The sequence below is a fragment of the Pygoscelis adeliae genome, unplaced genomic scaffold, assembly GCF_000699105.1.
Source record: "Pygoscelis adeliae isolate BGI_AS28 unplaced genomic scaffold, ASM69910v1 Scaffold85, whole genome shotgun sequence".
NCBI lineage: Eukaryota > Metazoa > Chordata > Aves > Sphenisciformes > Spheniscidae > Pygoscelis > Pygoscelis adeliae.
The window spans coordinates 5213177-5231208 of record NW_008824900.1 but is presented as its reverse complement, the minus strand read 5'-3'; the positions used below and the strand labels follow the sequence as shown (position 1 = coordinate 5231208).

Below are 18032 nucleotides of genomic sequence, written 5' to 3'. Positions count from 1 at the left end.
CCTTCGCCTGTGCTTGCTGCCTGGGGCTGCCTGAGCGGTGGCGTTTCGCTGGGTTCCCCTCTGCTGCGGGGAGCGTGGGAAGGGATGGGCTGGTGACGCCCCCGAGATGGGCCCTGGCTTCCCTGGGGGGAGGAAACGACCGTCACGTCGCTGCAGGCCCGAACCATCGGTGCCTCGGTTTTGGTAGCAGCGCAGAGGGGGAGGAAGCAGGCTGAAGTTGGAAGGAGGCAGGAGAGAAGCTAGTAAGCTTTCTACTTGTGACCCTTGTCTTATTTGGTGCAGAGACTGAGCGGTGAAATATTTTTGCACCCACAGAAATCCTGTTGCCTCTCCTCTTCCAGGAAAACTAGAAGAATGTTCTTGGGTGCAAAACCTTGTTTTTATTTCTCCTCTTGTATGTGATGTTTCAGGTTTGTCTTTTAGAAAGCCAACAATCTTTGCTGGGAAAAGACATGTTTGTAAGCAGTCTGAGGATCCTAGTTGCACTATCAGTTTGTATTTCTGTACTGCTTGTTTGTTTTTTTTTTTAATTCTTTACTAACTTGTATGCTTACCTCTTTGTGCTTGATCTGGATGGAAAGATGGTAACTTAGTAGTAAGCAGGAGCCACATCGTGGAGAGCGTAAGCATATTTTGGTGTGGTAGTGTCTGAGGAGAAAATTGTATAGTTTTTGATAGCTTCTAACATATCATGACTGATAAGCAAGTGATATGGATCAGTGTTTTTCTTAAGAAACTAGATACAGCCATCTGAGAGAATATAGTAGGAACATCAAGCAAATAGGTTTATATTTTTGGTAAGCTTGGAACAATCTTAAACTCTTCTCATTTGTGCATTTTCTGAAATACTAGCAAAGAGTAATTACTAATAAAGTTAATACGGAGTTCAGTCCTTCACTGAGATGGCAAGCAGATCGATCCAGATCAATCCCTTAACAATTCTGAAGCATATGACTTTGGATCGAATTTTTTTTTTTTTTTTTAAACATTGCCCAGCAATATCTAGCATTGACCTTTGTTAGTAATGCTTGGAAAGAATAGTGGTGGAGTAAACTACATCATTACGTTATACTGGTGTTTTATTTTTGTATTCTCTGATGGTATTTTCTAATGATACTTCCTTTGATTGGTGTCTTTTACTAAAACCTTGATTAAAGGCACTGTCAAAAGTCATCTGAATCATAGTGAGGTTTTTTGTTTCACTTTCATGTGTTATGTAACACAGGAAAATAAAATAATAGATTGAGCCCAGCTGTTTACATCTAGAGTATGGTTTTGGTTGTAGTTTGCAATGAATATGTTGTTGAAAAAGTAGATCATCATGTTTCATTTTGGGGGGAGTTAAGTTAGTTAAAAAGTTTAAAACCATCAGAGCAACAAAAGAATTACAGTGATAAATTATACTGCTTGCAATTCTAAACTTCTATAGTAACTTTTTTCTTAATGAGGTTTATCTTGTTGCTTTGCAGAAGTAATGCCTTACCTGGTTTGAAGATCTAAGAGAGCTTTCTGTTTGCATAAGGCATAAAAGAAAATGGAAGAAGATGAGACTTTACAAGGTGAAACCGAGAGGGCAGAAGTTGAAACACATGCTACTCCTGAGATCGGTCGGCAGATATCAGTTAGTGAGTTCCTTTGCCACTGCTGTTACGACATTCTGGTCAATCCCACCACCCTTAACTGTGGGCATAGTTTCTGTAGACACTGCCTAGCTTTGTGGTGGGTATCGTCCAAGAAGAGTGAATGCCCCGAATGCAGAGAAAAATGGGAAGGATTCCCCAAAGTCAACATCCTCCTCAGGTGAGTGTACTATGTCATTTTTGGATTTCTAAAACCACTGAAATTAGTTGTCTGGTTTCTTGAGTTTGCTGCAGATTTTCATAGTTTATTGGTAATCTGAACTGTCGCAGGGATGTTTAAATCCTGAAGTCTTTCATGTTCTGCCCTTGTACTGAACTGTTCAATCACATTTTTCTGCGTGAAACTAAGGGGTGGTTTGGTTGGCTTTGTTTTGGGTTTTGGTTCTCCTCCCCTTCTGAACTTTTTTGGGGATGGAGAGGAGGGATCCTTTTTTAGTATTGAGACACTTGCATCTTTTAATACAGCTGTTTGTTTCCTAATAATTCTAAGTTAGAATGATCTCTGATAATTGTGTAATTTCCGTAATAGGAATTATTTATAGGAAGAAATGTGGTCTTATTGCAGAACAAAGCTAGAAATATCAATTTGCTGTCTTGAATTACCTATAAGTTCTTGTGTTAATAGTACTTTATCTTAGGTTAATAATATTTTAATAAACAGATGGTAGGATTGATGGTAGGCTTTTATGTGGTCTTTTGCTTAGCATTTTTGAATAATCAAGGCTTGCCAGTAGCACACACAATTTTAGTTTTATATAAGAAATAAGACTTTTTTTTTAATGTGATATTTTAACTTCCTCTATCTTTAGAAGCTAAGGAAAATGTTGTTTGGAAGTAATTGATTTAAGTTTAACTTTACGAAGTATTAATAACTAATGTTTTCTTGTTTTCAAAGATGACAGTCCTTAGTAGAGGCTGGAAAACAAAAATCGGTCCCTTTTCTGAATGTTAAGCCTCAATGGTTATAGTACAATGACAAATATTTTTCCCATTAGGGATGTTATTGAAAAGCTATTTTCTGATGCCATTGAACAAAGAAAAGAAGATATTCAACAAAACAGTGATGTAGCACGCAGCTTAGCAACCTTCCAAAAATATGGGAATGACCAGATCCCTACAGTTCCGAACACAGGAGGAATAAATCCTCGAGGAGGAGGGTTTTTCTCAGGCGTTCTAACAGCTTTAACTTGCGTAGCAGTAAGTTTCATCTGGTTGGTTTTCCATATTTACTTCATTAAGCATGCAATCAAATATACTTAAATTACATGCACATAAAAATATCGCCAGCACAGAAGATACTTGAGCTGAGCGGAGTAAATAAGGTAGCATTGAGAGTTGTCTGTCAGGAAGTACAATTGCAATATACAGCAAACAGAAGTTAGACAAATTGGGTAAAACTTCAAGATACTTTCTTATAACCTGAATATTCTAGGGTCCATAAAATGGAAGATTTTACATGTCAAGCCCCTTAATGTGTGTTTATTTGTATCATTAATGTATTTGCTTTGCAGGTAAATGATCTTTTTTTTTTTTTTTTTAAATCTACCTCTAGGTGGTTCTACTTGGATATCACTGGAGTAGCAGAGAATTTGAAGAAGATCATCTTGTCCACAAGCCTGTTGCTAAATGGACTGCTGAGGAAGTGATACTTTGGCTAGAGCAGCTGGGCCCATGGGCTTCACATTATAAAGAAAGATTTTTACTGGAGAAAGTGAATGGAAGGTGAGAGGCCTAATTGTCAAGAACAGCTATCATTTGGACTGCTGGATGGCTTTCATTAGGGACGGTATATTGTGAAATGACCATACTTCGTTCCATAGATTGTGGGAATATTCTGTTGATGTATAAGAAAAAAGTTCAGGGGAAGTTTTAACGTTGGTAGTTGAAAAGTTTAGTAGTAGATACTAAGCAAGCTAACTGCAAATTCTCTAAGAACTCTTTTAAATGCTGACAATGCAGACTGAAATGATACTGAAAGTAGAATTCTACTAATGTATTATCCACCCCTCCCACCTTTTCTTTCTTGTGAAAATATGCATATGCTATATGCATTGTTGCATTCCACCCAAGAGCTCTAGGTTTGATTTCAGGAGACCAGACTAGATCTGTGAAGTACTGAAGAACTGTGTTGAATAATAGCCAACAAGCTGATAAATTTGCATGCTGAAAGCAGGCAAGAGAAAACTTGAAAAGAAGGATATTTAAAACCCAGGCTCTGAGATGCAGTTGATTCAGAACACTTGATATGGAATGTAATCCAAAAGGTGATACCTTCTATCAGTAGCTTATTGTTTCAGTATGCAATTGCTAATTTGTTAGTTATATCTTTTTGGTGAAGAGGCACTGCTTACCTTCTGAATTCTGCTTTTGTAGACTCCTCCTAACACTGACAGAGGAGGATTTCACGAAAGAGCCTTACAGTATAGAGAACAGTAACCATAGAAAAGCTATTATGGCAGAACTGGAATGTGTGAAAACTTTAGGCGTTAAACCACCACAGAACCTTTGGGAATATAAGGTAAACTTTGTATAAAGTATGTCATGTATATTAAATACTTTTAAAATAATATCTTTAAAAGAAAATTCTCTTAAAGCCAGGAGCAGTGTTGAGGTAGTAGAATTACCCTTGTAAAAACTGCTCAGTTTAATGAACTGTTGTATTTGAAAAATGATCCTTTGAAAAATGATAGTCAGAAAAATTTAAGAACTAGCATGTCCCTTTCATTTTATTTTTTCACTGTTTGAAACTTGATACTTTGATACTTTTCAGGCAGTAAATCCAGGAAAATCACTCTTTCTTCTGTATGCACTGAAGAGTTCTCCAAGACTCAGTTTGTTATACCTATATTTGTTTGATTACGCAGAAGCTTTCCTACCTTTCATCCACACAATTTGCCCTATGCAAGAAGACAAGTATGAAGATACTGTCACAAAACTACTAGTAAGTGTTCAAAATAATGAATATGCTACTTACTTTAGTTACAAGCTTTTTAAGACTAGCAGCATAAAAACACATGATGTAATTATTCACCATTTCATCTCTTTACAATACAACTTTAAAAAAAAAGTCCTACAAAATAAGTGGTTCCTTGATTTTTAGTTTATGTGATCACCAGTGTTGTGACCATTACCTTTAATAAGATTGATTTAAGACTTTTAAGACTTAAAATCTGTGAAACTGGTTTTTTTGAAGTTCACATGACTATAGAAAGGCTGTTCACTCAAAATACCTGTGTTTTAACAAATGGCATTATAAGATCTGGCTGTCTGTGATGTTTTATTCTAATCTAATGGTTATTACTGGGTTATAGTTTTATCTACCAGAAAGTATGGTAAAGATAAATTACAGCTTTCAATGTGTGAAAAAACAATTTTTCAACAAAAGAGTTTTGGAGTGTATTGGGTTTGCATGGCAAGGGGCGAGGGGGGGGTATTGGGTTGGCATGGCAAGGTTTGGGTAGTGGGGGGGGCCACAGGGGTGGCTTCTGTGAGAAGCTGCTAGAAGCTTCCCCTGTGTCTGATAGAGCCAATGCCAGCCAGCCCCAAGACGGACCTGCTGCTGGCCAAGGCTGAGCCCATCAGCGACGGCGGTAGCACCGCTGGGACAACGTATTTAAGAAGGGGGGAGGGGAAAAGAAACCTGCACACTTGCAGCTGGAGAGAGGAGTGAGAATATGTGAGAGAAACAACTCTGCAGACACCAAGGCCAGTGAAGAAGGAGGGGGAGGAGGTGCTCCAGGCACTGGAGCAGAGATTCCCCTGCAGCCCTTGGTGAAGACCATGGTGAGGCAGGCTGTCCCCCTGCAGTCCATGGAGGTCCATGGTGGAGCAGATATCCACCTGCAGCCTGTGGAGGACCCCATGCTGGAGAAGGTGGATGCCTGAAGGAGGCTGTGACCCCGTGGAGAGCCCACGCTGGAGCAGGGTCCTGGCAGGACCTGTGGATTTGTGTAGAGAGGAGCCCACGCTGGAGCAGGTTTGCTGGCAAGACTTGTGACCCTTTGGGAGACCCACGCTGGAGCAGTCTGTTCCTGAAGGACTGCACCCCGTGGAAAGGACCCACGCTGGAGCAGTTTGTGAAGAACTGCAGCCTATGGGAAGGACTCACATTGGAGAAGTTCATGGAGGACTGTCTCCCATGGGAGGGACCCCACGCTGGAGCCAGGGAAGAGTGTGAGGAGTCCTCTCCCTGAGGAGGAAGGAGCAGCAGAGACAGCGTGTGATGAACTGACCCCATCCCCCTGCACCACTCAGGTCTGGCAGGAGGCAGAGAATTTGGGAGTAAAGTTAAGCCCAGGAAGAAGGGATGGGTGGGGGGAAGGTGTTTTTAAGATTTGGTTTTATTTCTCATTATCCTCTGATTTGATCAGTAATAAATTAAACTAATTTCCCCAAGTTGAGTCTGTTTTGCCTGTGACAGTAATTGCTGAGTGATCTCTCCCTGTCCTCATCTCGACCCATGAGCCTTTCGTTATATTTCCTCTCCCCTGTCCAGCTGAGGAGGGGAGTGATAGAGCGGCTTTGGTGGGTACCTGGTGTCCAGCCAGGGTCAACCCACCACATGGAAATAAGCCAGTATTGTGTCTGTTTAATAGGAAATTTATTAACAGTCTTTTTATCCTAATTTACAGGACCTTAAAGATCCTTCTTGGAAACAGTGGAGAGAATTCATTGTAAAGTATTTATTTTTGCCATATCAGTTGATAGCTGAATTTGCTTGGGATTGGCTGGATGTGCACTACTGGACATCAAGATTTATAATTGTAAATGCTATGTTACTCTCTGTTCTGGAATTATTCTCCTTTTGGAGGCTCTGGTCAAGAAGAGAATTGAAGTAAGTCTTACTGAGCTCGTTGAAGAGGGTAGGAAGTACATTATAAATAGAAATAGCAGTCTTACGATTTCACAGTTGCTCACTGAAATGACAGTGTCTAACCACAACTCTGAGGTTAATAAGAACACATGAATCTGAATCCGCACATATACTAGTACTCACTCTTGAATATCTTTATTTCTGTGAATACTTGAAAGGGTTTCTTATAGCTGGTTTTACTGATCAGATGTAGCAAATGCAGTAACGGTAAAAAGCATGTTCTTCACCATTGGGTAAATATTAACTCTTACCCTGAGAATTGCCTTTTATGGTAACTGGTATTAGCTGTCAGCTGAGAACTAAATACATCAGAACTTTGTCATTATATGCTTACAATATAGTTATTAAAGGATGAGTTCTCAGGATCATAAATAAGTTTAGTTACGCTATTATTTCTGATAGGTGATAAAAATTGCTGTTTTCAGTTACTGCTTAAGCCTTAATTCAAGCATATTAATATTACTTCATAATTGCGGTGATCTTTTATTTATACTTTTTAGAACTTGCATAGGAGAAATTCTTGTTTTGGTGTATAATGGGTTTTCACTTTCTCAGCCAGCAGCTAGGGGGCAGAACATGTTCAAAAGAACAGGGTACATGGAAATAATCTATGACAAATCTGGAATTTGACCACTTTAACTTGCTGTGCTTTGTGGTCCGAATAAATTGACTTAATGCTTCCTCATATAAAATCTAGTATTACTGTATTTTAAGAAAGTTTTCTGGAGTACAAAATGATGTTTTACAGGTACCTGAATAGGTGCTAAATAATTTGAGGCTGCAGCACATACTAGCTTTTCTTAGAATTGGGTAAAAATAAAATGGAAAGTTCCTCTAAGCCTCTCCCTTTCCTTTTTCACAGGACTATTCCTCACAGAATGTGGAGACATTTCTGGAAAGTCTCAACCCAGGGTCTTTTTGTTACCATTTTTTGGCCTTTTATTCCTCAGTTTGTCTGCAATTGTTTGTTTTACTGGGCCTTGTACTTTAACCCAATTATAAACATTGATCTTGTTGTTAAAGAAGTAAGGCGTCTGGAGACACAAGTGCAGTGACTGGCATTGGAACTTTTGAGCTGTTTAGCTTCTAAAAATGGACATTTGAAATAAGCTTTGCTTTTCTTCTTTATATATGTGGCAGTGAAAGTGGTGGATTATGTTAACTTAAACATACAAAAAAGCCTTAATGTAAGTTACTCTTAAACCAGCTGATTCCAACTCTGAGGATGGGCTTTATTATCCAAAAGGAATTTTCTATTGAAAAAAAAAAAAATTACATTCCTAATTTAGCCATGTAAAACTTATATAGTCATGTCACCCTATTTTTGATCAAATCAAACTTCTCTATTCTGTCTTGTGCATTCTGGTTATTTTCAAGCCTGCCTTAAAATCAGTGTCTTCTGAACAGCTACAGTGATTTTTTTTTTTTAATTTTTATTTTTTTTAACTTAGGATTTCATACTAGCAACGTGTTCCTCAACTTAAGTTTGCCAAAGGAAAGCTCTTCCTGGATAGGCTTGATATTGAAAGTACTTCAGTCTTTTCAGTCTGCTTTACATGTAAAGTTGTGGCTGTCAAATACACAGTCTCGCAGCAGAGTTTGTTCTAAAATTCCCCCTGTTGAAGGCAAAGACTGCTTGAGTTTTCTTGTCTTTTGGAAAATGTGGTGATTGCCATTCAAATTTTTTTTTTCAGATCAGTTAGACTTCATCAATAGCTTCTTTAATGCTCTCCTCTTGAAGTCTGTTGCTAATTCTTAAATTCAGGGTTATCCTTTAAAAGGATTATTTTGCAAAAGTGACCTGACACTTTAATTACATCTTACTGCAATATAATGTGTGTATCTGGATCTGTGGGCGAATATTGACTGTAAAGTTATTTTGTATAAACAGGATTACCATTTGTTAACGTATGGTTTTTGACTGAAGCAAAAGTAAGATTCCCCCCCCAAGAGCTTTGTCCCCTTGCATTCTGTGTTGTTATGAACTTTAAATTTGCCTATGAATATTTTTAAAGATTAAAGATCTGTTTTGAAATCTTCATCCGTCCTAAAGAAGTGGCTTGGTTTTTTGTTTGTTTTTTTTTTAAACATTGAAGTACTTGTCATTAGCTTTGACTTGTGTAAACTTGTTCTGTAGCCCTGCAACTTTAAGTAAGCGAGGTGGGTGAAAGTAGACATTAAACACTCCTGGTTCTTAAACTGTTAAAATTTGCAATTATGAAAAAGTGTATTATTCGGCAATTCGTGTTACTGATTTTTCTTCTAAAAGGTTTCAAGAAACTATGAAGTGACCCTAGCTAAAACCATCTTTATATCCTTATGAGGTATGTTCATTTCTGAACTTTGCAAACTCGTGCTGTCCAAGATCAAACACTTACGGAAAAGGCCGTTGGTCCCAGTAACTGCTACTTTTTTCATGTATCTGTGTTGGTGATGGTTTGCATTTGCACTTTTAAATCTGGCTCTGAAGTTTTAAGAGTAGAACTTCTCCCTGTGCCTACAGGAAACTCAAGGTGTACATAGAGTAAGGAGCTTGAGCCATATCAAGTGAACAACTTCTTAGAAAACTGTATTTAAAAAGTAAATACTAGAAAAAAAGAATTATATTAAGCAATTTTTAATACAGGTAGGACTACTTAAGGTGAATGAGATGCAAAAGTTAAATTAGGCTTCAGAGTAAGTGTTTAATATAGATGAGAGGGCTCTTTGTGCTGACACTGTCACTTCATGCATTTCTTCTGGTCAATTCAAAGTTAACAAATGTTAAGGTAAATGTTAGTGGAAAAGTTTGATTTGTATCTTACAGCCAGTGGAGGGGGGACGAAAAGTTTACAGTGAATGATATTATGAATCTGAAAAATCTGTGAATCTGATTATAAATTAAATTGATTTTGTCAGTTGCTCCTTATGCTGATAAATTCAAATTTCTATTTAGTCAACAAAAGCGTACACAGAACTAATGAACTTGCTTTTAGTCCATGCGCTGTAGAAGGTAAATAAGAGGATAAATGTTTACTTTGGCCATTCTGGGGTGAAGAGGCTGAGGTGGCAGGAAGGAGGAGGAAGAAAGGGGAAAATAATTTGTTGTCACTACTGTGACAAAAAAAAAAGTAATTTTAGATTTAAATACAGAGTTTTCATAAAGACTGCTGTATATCTAATATCTACACAAAGGCTGAATCTCACCACACATAAAGTCTGGCCACAAAAGGTATTTTGTGTGATAGGGAGCTTTAGAAAAACATTTGGCAGCTTCACGGTCACATTCACATGCCATTTTTTGACATTTGTCTTCTAGTGATTCTGAAAGAAAACACAGTAAGCTTGATGTTAGTCTGAAGTAATTAAAAATACCAAATGGAATACCAAGAATTGCTACCTCACGTTCCATATTTGCCATATAAATGGCTCATATATTGCAAGTGCAATAGGAACTGTACTGAGCTTTAGTAAGACTTCCAGTTCTTTCGTGTTCTTTAGGCAGAGCTCCATGCTAGGATATCTCAGCAACAGAAAATATACAAGCATGGTTTCGTTTAGTGACAGTTGATAATCAGTGGAACTATCTTGGAAGGTGAAAATACAATAATTGGATAAAGACTTAAATACTCTTCTTCACCTTCTTTAATAAAGGAATGCTGATAACTGATTTCTCTTTAGAAAGTGGTACGTGACCCTCCCTGCCTGCCCTGTTGCTCTAGTGAAACTTGAGTTTGGGAAGATTTTTTCCATTTCACATATGCTTTAAGCTACTAAAGGATGTAGCATTAAAATTATATATGTGAAATAAGGGATGCAATGATGTTCCATGTTCAGCTTAAATTGCCCACCTTCCTTTATTAAGGCATTCTGTAAGAAGTTAGGTAAAGTGTGTTTAAGGATGATAAAATCCATGTCTGGCTGTATTTGTGTTATAACTGCAGTGTTGTAACTTAACAGATTTCTTGGCATGAACATTTCTTCTTGGCATGAACGTTTTCTTCTACAGCAACATATTTTGGTTTTATTGTGCCAACCCAGAAATGTGTGGTTTTTCTTTCTGCAACTGTCTGTAAACTGAAAAATCCTTGATTATATTTTGTCTGAGTATTTAACATTTTGAAAGCTTAGCTGAATCTCTGCTTGAGATTTGTCTAGGAGCAGAACAAGTGTTCAGTTTTGTGAATGAACTTAAATTCTGCTATGAAGTAGAAGTGTTCTTAATGTATATATGTTGATACTGCAACTAGCTACCCTAAGAACTACTCAATAGCATAAGTAGCATAAACAACATGATAGGATAAAAAAAAAAACACCTTAACTGAGAAGAACTATTCCTTCTCTTGTTATTGCTCCAAACTTAATCTTCTCCATGGTATGCCAGGGACTTTGTTTCAGCTTTGTTTCAGCTTTGTTTCCTGATGACATGCCTACTACCTTGGCCAGTATTTTAAAATGTTGTCAGCTTCTGGACTGGAACAGGAGCAGAACCTTTACAGCCAAATATAGGTGGACTGTAACTTGACAGTTAATCAGGTAGTTTGAGAAAGAAAACGCTTAGTACTTTGGGAGCAGAGGAGGAAATCAGCAAGCAGAGATTCTGCGTGAGGTAGACACTTGGGCAAAGTAAAGGTTGAATGAAAAGGAGGAAAGGAAATATTATTAAAAAAACCTTTCATTTGATTTCAAGTCAGGCAAATTCTAAATTGAGTTACAAAATAAGAGGTTTTTGTGTTTTCTCTGAACGGCCTACTGTGTTGCCTTTAAACTATAGTAGTCAGAAACTCAGACTCGTTGTAAACAAGTTTATATAAAGGTCTGCATTTTTGTGGTGCAAATAATAACCAATTCTCAAGCTGATTTGCATTCTAGGTAGTAGCATAAAATTACACGCAAAGTAACTTTGACCTAGCACCTGATTTAAAAACAAAGCAAAACCAAAACCTAACAACAACAAGAAAAAACCCTGCAACTTCTGGGGGCTTGTGAGAAGTTATAGTTTCAAAAAGTCTTTGAAGTGTATTGGAAAATATTTGCTTAAACTTCACGAGTTGTGAACAAATAATGTAAAAGAAATGCTGCTTTTTCCTGTTAAATGTTTTTTGTTTGTTTCTTTGATATCTCTTTGTCCTTCTCTTTTATATTATAGCATGGCAAGTATATTAAATTCATGTTTCGGAGCAATCAAACAAAATTTATCAGGATGTGGTCAGCCATCTGTTGCAACTTGTACACTAATTATGTAAATAACTTCAAATTAACATTTTATGGCTTGTGGACATGTTACTTCCATAAATAAACATACTCATCAAATATTTTATTACCTCAGTGTTTGAAATTGTAAGTTGTAATTGTGAATTCATTCATAAGTTGCAGCCACTAGCAGTGGGCTGTGTAACCGATCAGTCGTAAGTATGCCAAAAACTTGTCCATCATAAACTTATAAATGGTGTGAAATATTTTCTGCTAAGTATAAAAAGGATCCTTTTTAAACAGTTGTAATTTTCTTGCCTCCTGTTTGTAGTTGCTCTCCAGCTGGAGACCTGCAGGGAGTAGCATAACATGGGTTCCTCAACATATGTAAATGCTGAGTAAAAAGAGGGGTTTTTTTGGCAGTGTTTTCTGAAAGGGTAATAGAAGCTTGTAGATCAGAATTTTGTTTGCTTATTTATGTCAGTACGTGGGGATTAAGAAGAAGAAACTGCATTCAGTTGGTTGGCTCACTTTCTGGAGCGAGCTTACCCTCACAAAAAAGTCACAAAAGGAAGGATGGTAAAATAAGAATTTTACAGTTAATTAGGAAAATGTCTTTCTATGAAGTCAATGAGACAATCAGTAGAAGTAAAAAAAAAAAAAGGAAAACAAAAAACCCCCCACCAACCAAAAACTATAGAACTGTTCACTCACCACAGACGACAGCATTGTCTTCACATTCCCAGTGGTAACTTTCTATCTTCGGGTGACAACCTGCTTGTTCTGCCTTACCATAGCAGCAGTCATGGTTAAAGCAGCACCTGAGAGTAACAGAAATGGGCTTGCCTTAATTCATCCTGTGGTGATTTATGGTCACATAATCTGGATTTTTTTTATTAGCATGTTTCTACAGGCTGTGAAATAATAAAACAGTCAACATATGGGAATGTGCAAACAGTCACCTGTTCAGGAATCAAAACAAGGTAATTGTTAATAGATCACCTGGAAAAAATTATTACTCTCTTATGTAACCAATGATGAGGAAAATGTCTGATACCCATTGATCTAGTTGAACTTCCTCACAGATGAAAATAGAAAGAATCTTTAAAGCATTCTCAGTTTGAAACACAATAAATTTTTATGTGGGTATGCCTCCCACCTAGCCCCTTCTGAGAATAAGATTAAATGCCAGAATAGTCTGTCAGATAATGAATGATGTATTTTTCTGCCAGTTATTGACGCTATTGTAACAGTTACTAATAGGGAAGGGACAAGAAGATTTGTTAGGCCGTAGCATAGTATCATAAATGTTGTCTTATAGCAAAGTCCTTAGATGGTGGCAGAAAAGCTGAGAGCAGGTGAAATATTCGGGAATAAATAGGCATGGGTGCTGTTTAATGCCATAATATAACTAAAACTGTTTGCTCAGTGTCATGAGAAAATTTGGAAAATTGCCCAAAATGATGATTTCAAATTGTCCCTGTCATAATTGGGACAATGAATTCATAGACTTTCTATCACACCGTGGAACTGAACAGTACAGGTAAGCATTAATGGCATATTTTAATGCTTAAAAAAATAATTACTCTTCTGATGTAGAGTCATTGCAAGCCCAGAATAGCAAGTGGGGGAGGTAGCGAGGATCTGAAACTAGATAGCTTTTAAGTTTTTGCTGCAAACTAACTAGACGCCTTTTTTTTTTTTTTTTTTTGACTCAGTGGAAGAACAGGATGTATCCGCCAGCTCTTTGCATGTAGTCATTTGGTTTCCTCTTGGTAGCCTAAAACCATCATATTACAGTGAGCACATGAAGTTTAGAGGTGTTTAGATTGCCTGAGGAATTTGCGTCTGCAATAGAAACAGTTAATGCTGTGAGCTCTCACTTGCAATTACTGTTTTTCCCTATGCTTGGTAATAATAATTGCTTGGTAATTCTACATGAATCTCCATTTAAAGATCCTGCAGTATGTAACAATTGAACAGCACATGCCCGTGAAGTAGCTCAATACATCCATTTCATGCATAGAAATAAAAAAAATTGACTTCTAGTGAGTCTTTGTAGCAGTACTAAGGTAAATAAACCAGGAAATACAGCTTCTTTTGCCATAGTGCAGTCTATTTTCATGTGTTTACAAAAAATTTTAGAACTACTTTAGCCCTCTTTTAAATAAAAATAGATGCTTAAGGATTTTATATTTTATCTTATGAAAGCAATATATGATTGTCTCCATTTGAAAGCTTATTTTTATAAGTGGCAGGCAAACATCTAAATTGCAATAACTATTATTTGAATAATTCCATTACAGACATTCTGACTTCAGATTAAGTATTTCTGTATTTTCACTTAAGTTGTTTTCAGGCATAATTCTGAATGTAAACGGCCCACAACGTAGCTCAAAACTTTAAGAAATCAAACTTCATAAGGATGTTTGTCTCTACATTCAATTGGTGCAGTTTTTGATTCTGTTCAAATGCAGTTGAGTAAGTACACTCATTTCTGGCTTGTTCTTAACATTCTGTAGCTATTAAAACTCAGACCACAAATAGCTAACAATGTTTTGTGAAGAAGCAGCTTCTTGCTACTGTGGGACTTTTAGAAAGTGGAAAAAATGGCCTACAGTGAAAGACTGGCAAACTGCAGATTCTCCATCATTATCTTTAGGTATACAGATGACCAGAACTAACAATAGTCACTTCTTCTTGTATGTGTTCCCAGTCATTAAAGTAGGAACTACATTCTACAAAATTGTCTTTAAAATAACAGATTACACATCCAAAAACTTTAAATGTGTAGACAAAGATTCTAAAAGTTTTAGGTCTAATCACGACTACAATCTTTATGCCAAAAAAAAAAAAAAAATCAGATTTGAACTTTCCATATATTTTACCCTAAATGTGAGTACCAGATGTTTGTTTTCCTTTTAATTTACAGTATATCTGTCTGATACGTCAGAACTTGAGATGTCACATACAGTGGGGAAATGTATAATTATAATGATAAACTTGAAAATATAAAATCTTTATTTAACTAACCAGAAAATCATCTTCCTGTCAGCTAATGTTCAATTATAAATTAAATTGATGGTAGTCAATATGCTGAGACTTAGTAATAAATACAAAGGTCTGTTTTTAGAATTATTTTAGTAATAATTCATAATTCCTTTTATTCTAAAGTTATTTTTCAACAGGTTGAATTTTGCATAATTCCCTATTATTTTCAATACTAATAAAATGGGATGGATGGCAGTAGAATCAAAACACCTTTCAACTGCGATTTTTTTTTTTTTTTTTTTTATAGATAGCTTGAATGTTTGCGCTTTCAAGCTTCTCCAAGAAGACTTTAGTTCTTCAGCTCTTGGCCAAACAACAACAGCAAAGAAACTCAATTGTACTGTGCTACAATACTAATGCAATGAGAGTCTGAGTTAAAGGCAAGTAAGATTCACGTAGATCTACAGTAACACAATTTTAATGCTTCAGAGTTTCTTGGCAGTCAGTTCCCTCACTGATGTTAAATAGGCCTAATTCATATTTTAGTCTTTTTACTCTGTCATCTGCATACATTCAGCACTTAATTACTCAGATAAATAGTTACTCTTACCAGTCTACTCTGTCCTTGGGCCATCCTCTTCCTCCCAGACCACAGTAGCATCCATAACGTAGGTAGGCAAAAGGAGATCGTCCTGTAGTACATCTAATGGCTCCAGCTAATTCAAGAATTCCTCTTCGATTTCTAAAATGGGCTTCCCCAAAAGTGCCTTTATAAACTGTGGAAGAAAAACTTTATTTTTTATTGAATCAAACATGCAGATACAAAACAGTTTTTATTTTTTTAACTTCGATAGTGAATGTCAGTACTTGAAGATAATAGTTTTCTTTTTGACACTTTGGGGCCATGCCGCTTGACCCAGTCCCTACAGCGAGCAGAATACTGAACAACACTCTGAATAGCGGCAGTGGTTTCCTCCCAGCAAGGCAGCGTACAATGCCAGACTTCAGTCATTTCCAGTCTTAAAACTGGCAAGGGCTAGCATGTGTTCTGTGGTCTAGGTCCACTAACTGCTAAGATTAGATGCCCTGAGTATTGCGGTATTTTCTCCTTATCATAACACGCAGTTTTGCCTATGTTGTTATTTTGTAGAATATAATGCTTTACATTTGAACAAATATGTCCTCTATGATGGGGTTCTGTTTTTCCTCATTTTTAGACAAAGCAGCCAAATAACTGGTGGGGGTGGTGGGGTGGTAGAGCAGGGAAATGGGCAGGTGCTTGGAGTCATTTCCAGGGAAATTAGAAGGGTTGCTTATTTTTTTGTTTCATTTTGTTTGGGTTTTGTTGTTCCTGTTTAAGAGATTCTCACCATTATTCCTCCAGAACAAGACTGTATTTAGGAACTTTATTAACTGTCCTGTGTCAGTACTAAAGCAGTAGGTCCAGGGCAGCAGATAAATGTTGAGACACCAGATGACTTTCTTTAGGGCTTCATGTCATCCTTCAGGTTGAGCTAATGCATCGAAGACCCTGAATGGTAATAGGCAGCATTTCCTTGCAGTGCAGGCTCCAAGGTATTTGCAGCAATTTTTTAGAAGTTGGATGAGTACAAAACAAATTAGTGGAAGGCTGCTGGTTAGAGTTGTCTTACTAATTAATGATTTATTTTGGTATGAGAACAGTTTATAAACAACTCCCAGTACTGGACACAGATTGGGAAAGATAATAAGCTTCAGTAACTGATAATCTCTGTAGGAGAGACAGACAGCAGAAAAAATATTTAGACTTTGTCATTGGAGGCTTTGATATTTATTTTCCTAAAGAATAACTATATGATTATACAGTTTGTATATAATATGTATAATCATATAATCTATTATAATAGACTGATAGACTAATTTATTATAATAGATTATATAATTAACTATAATCAGTTAATGGAAGATCTGCCAGAAAAATACTGTTCCCAGCACAGTTGAGTAACTTGAAACGTGTGGGATGGTGGTGACCTCCAGCACTTGTAATTTCATGAAACAAAGGGATTGAAACACCTCATGAAATCACCTCACTAAGAAATACAATTGGTTTGTATGTGAGAATGGTAAAGTTTTAGAAAGAATGTTTGTAGCTAATCCTTACTTACGAAAATAGCTAGGCTTCCTAAGACAATATTTAGTACTTCTCTGGCTGGCGACTACTCCCAGATCTTGTTCCCTCCTGCTTTGTGGGCACGTGATCTAGGGAGAGGAGAGGATGTTGAAACAAGAGTGCTTAAACTTGCATATGCATATTTGGCCATTGATTAAAAGCAATCGCATCTTGAGGAGTTAAAAAAAGCTTCCTTAGCTATGTAGTCGCTTGCAGTTTCATTTTAAAACTGTTTCATTGGCACTAAAACGTCCTTGCTAAGATAATGAATAGTATCTGTTGTGTCATGGTTCCCATTCCAGGATATTATCTGCTGTTCAGTTATATAGGTTTTCCGGTAAAAAGATCCTCTCACGCTTTCCCAAAGGGTCCATAAGGTGTACTGGGTGGACTCTTTGGAACCTGTACTTCTAGGTGTCAAAACAACAGTCACGTTGTGGAACTGACACGTGATCACCTCCCATTTGGTTGCAGCTCTGAATATATGTTTCAGCTCTGGGTAGCAGAAGCATCCATTTGAGTATAACCAGCTTCTTATCTTTATGAAGTGTTGAAAGTGTTATCTTCACTGTCAGTACAGGTTCAGTAAATGCCCAGCTGAAAAAAAACTGCAATAAGGCTGCAGCATTACAAATGACAACTGCTTATACTCTTAAATGTTTAGTGAGATTTGGCTAGACTCTTACAGCTAGCCAGTAATGTCTGAAGGAACCACGTTCGTGGTTAATGGTAAAGCTGGGTTTGCTCTGCATGGCGTTAATGATTCTGAAGAAATTCCTGAAGAATTTTTACGTTGTGTCTCAGTTCCTGGCAACTGGGGAAGGATGGTGCAGGAGAGCTACAAGGCAGGAAGAGGAAACTAAGAATTTCCAAGTCATATTCCTGGCTGCATCAGAGAATTGTTTTCTAACTTTGGACAAATCCCAGTCCCTTGATTTAAATCCATGTAAAGTAGAAGAGATGAACTGTCTGCTCCTGGAGGAGCTCAGGTATAAATCTTCAAAATGTGCCATGTAAGTTAAAGAAAATGACGTGAACTTTTTAGCCTTGCAGTTTATTTGTGTTACAGCATCTGGACATCCAGCTATAAACCAAGACTGCATTGTACGGTAGATACTCTGAACGTGACTGAAGGAAAAGTCTCTGTCCCAACAGCTTTGTAACCCGAGTTTAATAAAAGCGATGAAAGACCATCCTAGAACGCACA

The 18032-nt window shown here is 37.1% G+C and overlaps 2 protein-coding genes across 5 annotated transcripts in view; one reads left to right on the top strand and one right to left on the bottom strand.

Moving 5' to 3' along the window:
• Positions 1–8552, top strand: part of BFAR (bifunctional apoptosis regulator) — a 12225-nt gene extending 3673 nt beyond the window's left edge. Inside the window, exons 1-9 of one of the 4 annotated variants that reach the window (XM_009324743.1) lie at positions 158–242; positions 411–491; positions 1470–1800; positions 2636–2837; positions 3193–3362; positions 4014–4158; positions 4411–4581; positions 6272–6474; positions 7376–8552. In XM_009324743.1, coding sequence (XP_009323018.1) covers positions 1535–1800; positions 2636–2837; positions 3193–3362; positions 4014–4158; positions 4411–4581; positions 6272–6474; positions 7376–7568 — 1350 coding nt within the window. In that variant the 5' untranslated portion in view covers positions 158–242; positions 411–491; positions 1470–1534 and the 3' untranslated portion in view covers positions 7569–8552. Of the gene's footprint in view, positions 1–157; positions 243–410; positions 492–1469; positions 1801–2635; positions 2838–3192; positions 3363–4013; positions 4159–4410; positions 4582–6271; positions 6475–7375 lie in introns of those variants that run through there. The other 3 variants (XM_009324744.1, XM_009324745.1, XM_009324746.1) reach the window with 3 other exon arrangements.
• Positions 8553–8629: 77 nt separating this feature from the next.
• On the bottom strand, positions 8630–17577 carry PLA2G10 (phospholipase A2, group X). The gene is made up of 5 exons (XM_009324814.1): positions 17512–17577; positions 16821–16914; positions 15287–15452; positions 12400–12506; positions 8630–9816 (listed from the first exon to the last, which is right to left on the bottom strand). The coding sequence occupies exons 1-5, from the start codon at positions 17575–17577 to the stop codon at positions 9671–9673; spliced, it is 579 nt and encodes a 192-aa protein (XP_009323089.1). The 3' UTR covers positions 8630–9670.
• Between the last annotated feature and the right edge of the window lie 455 nt (positions 17578–18032).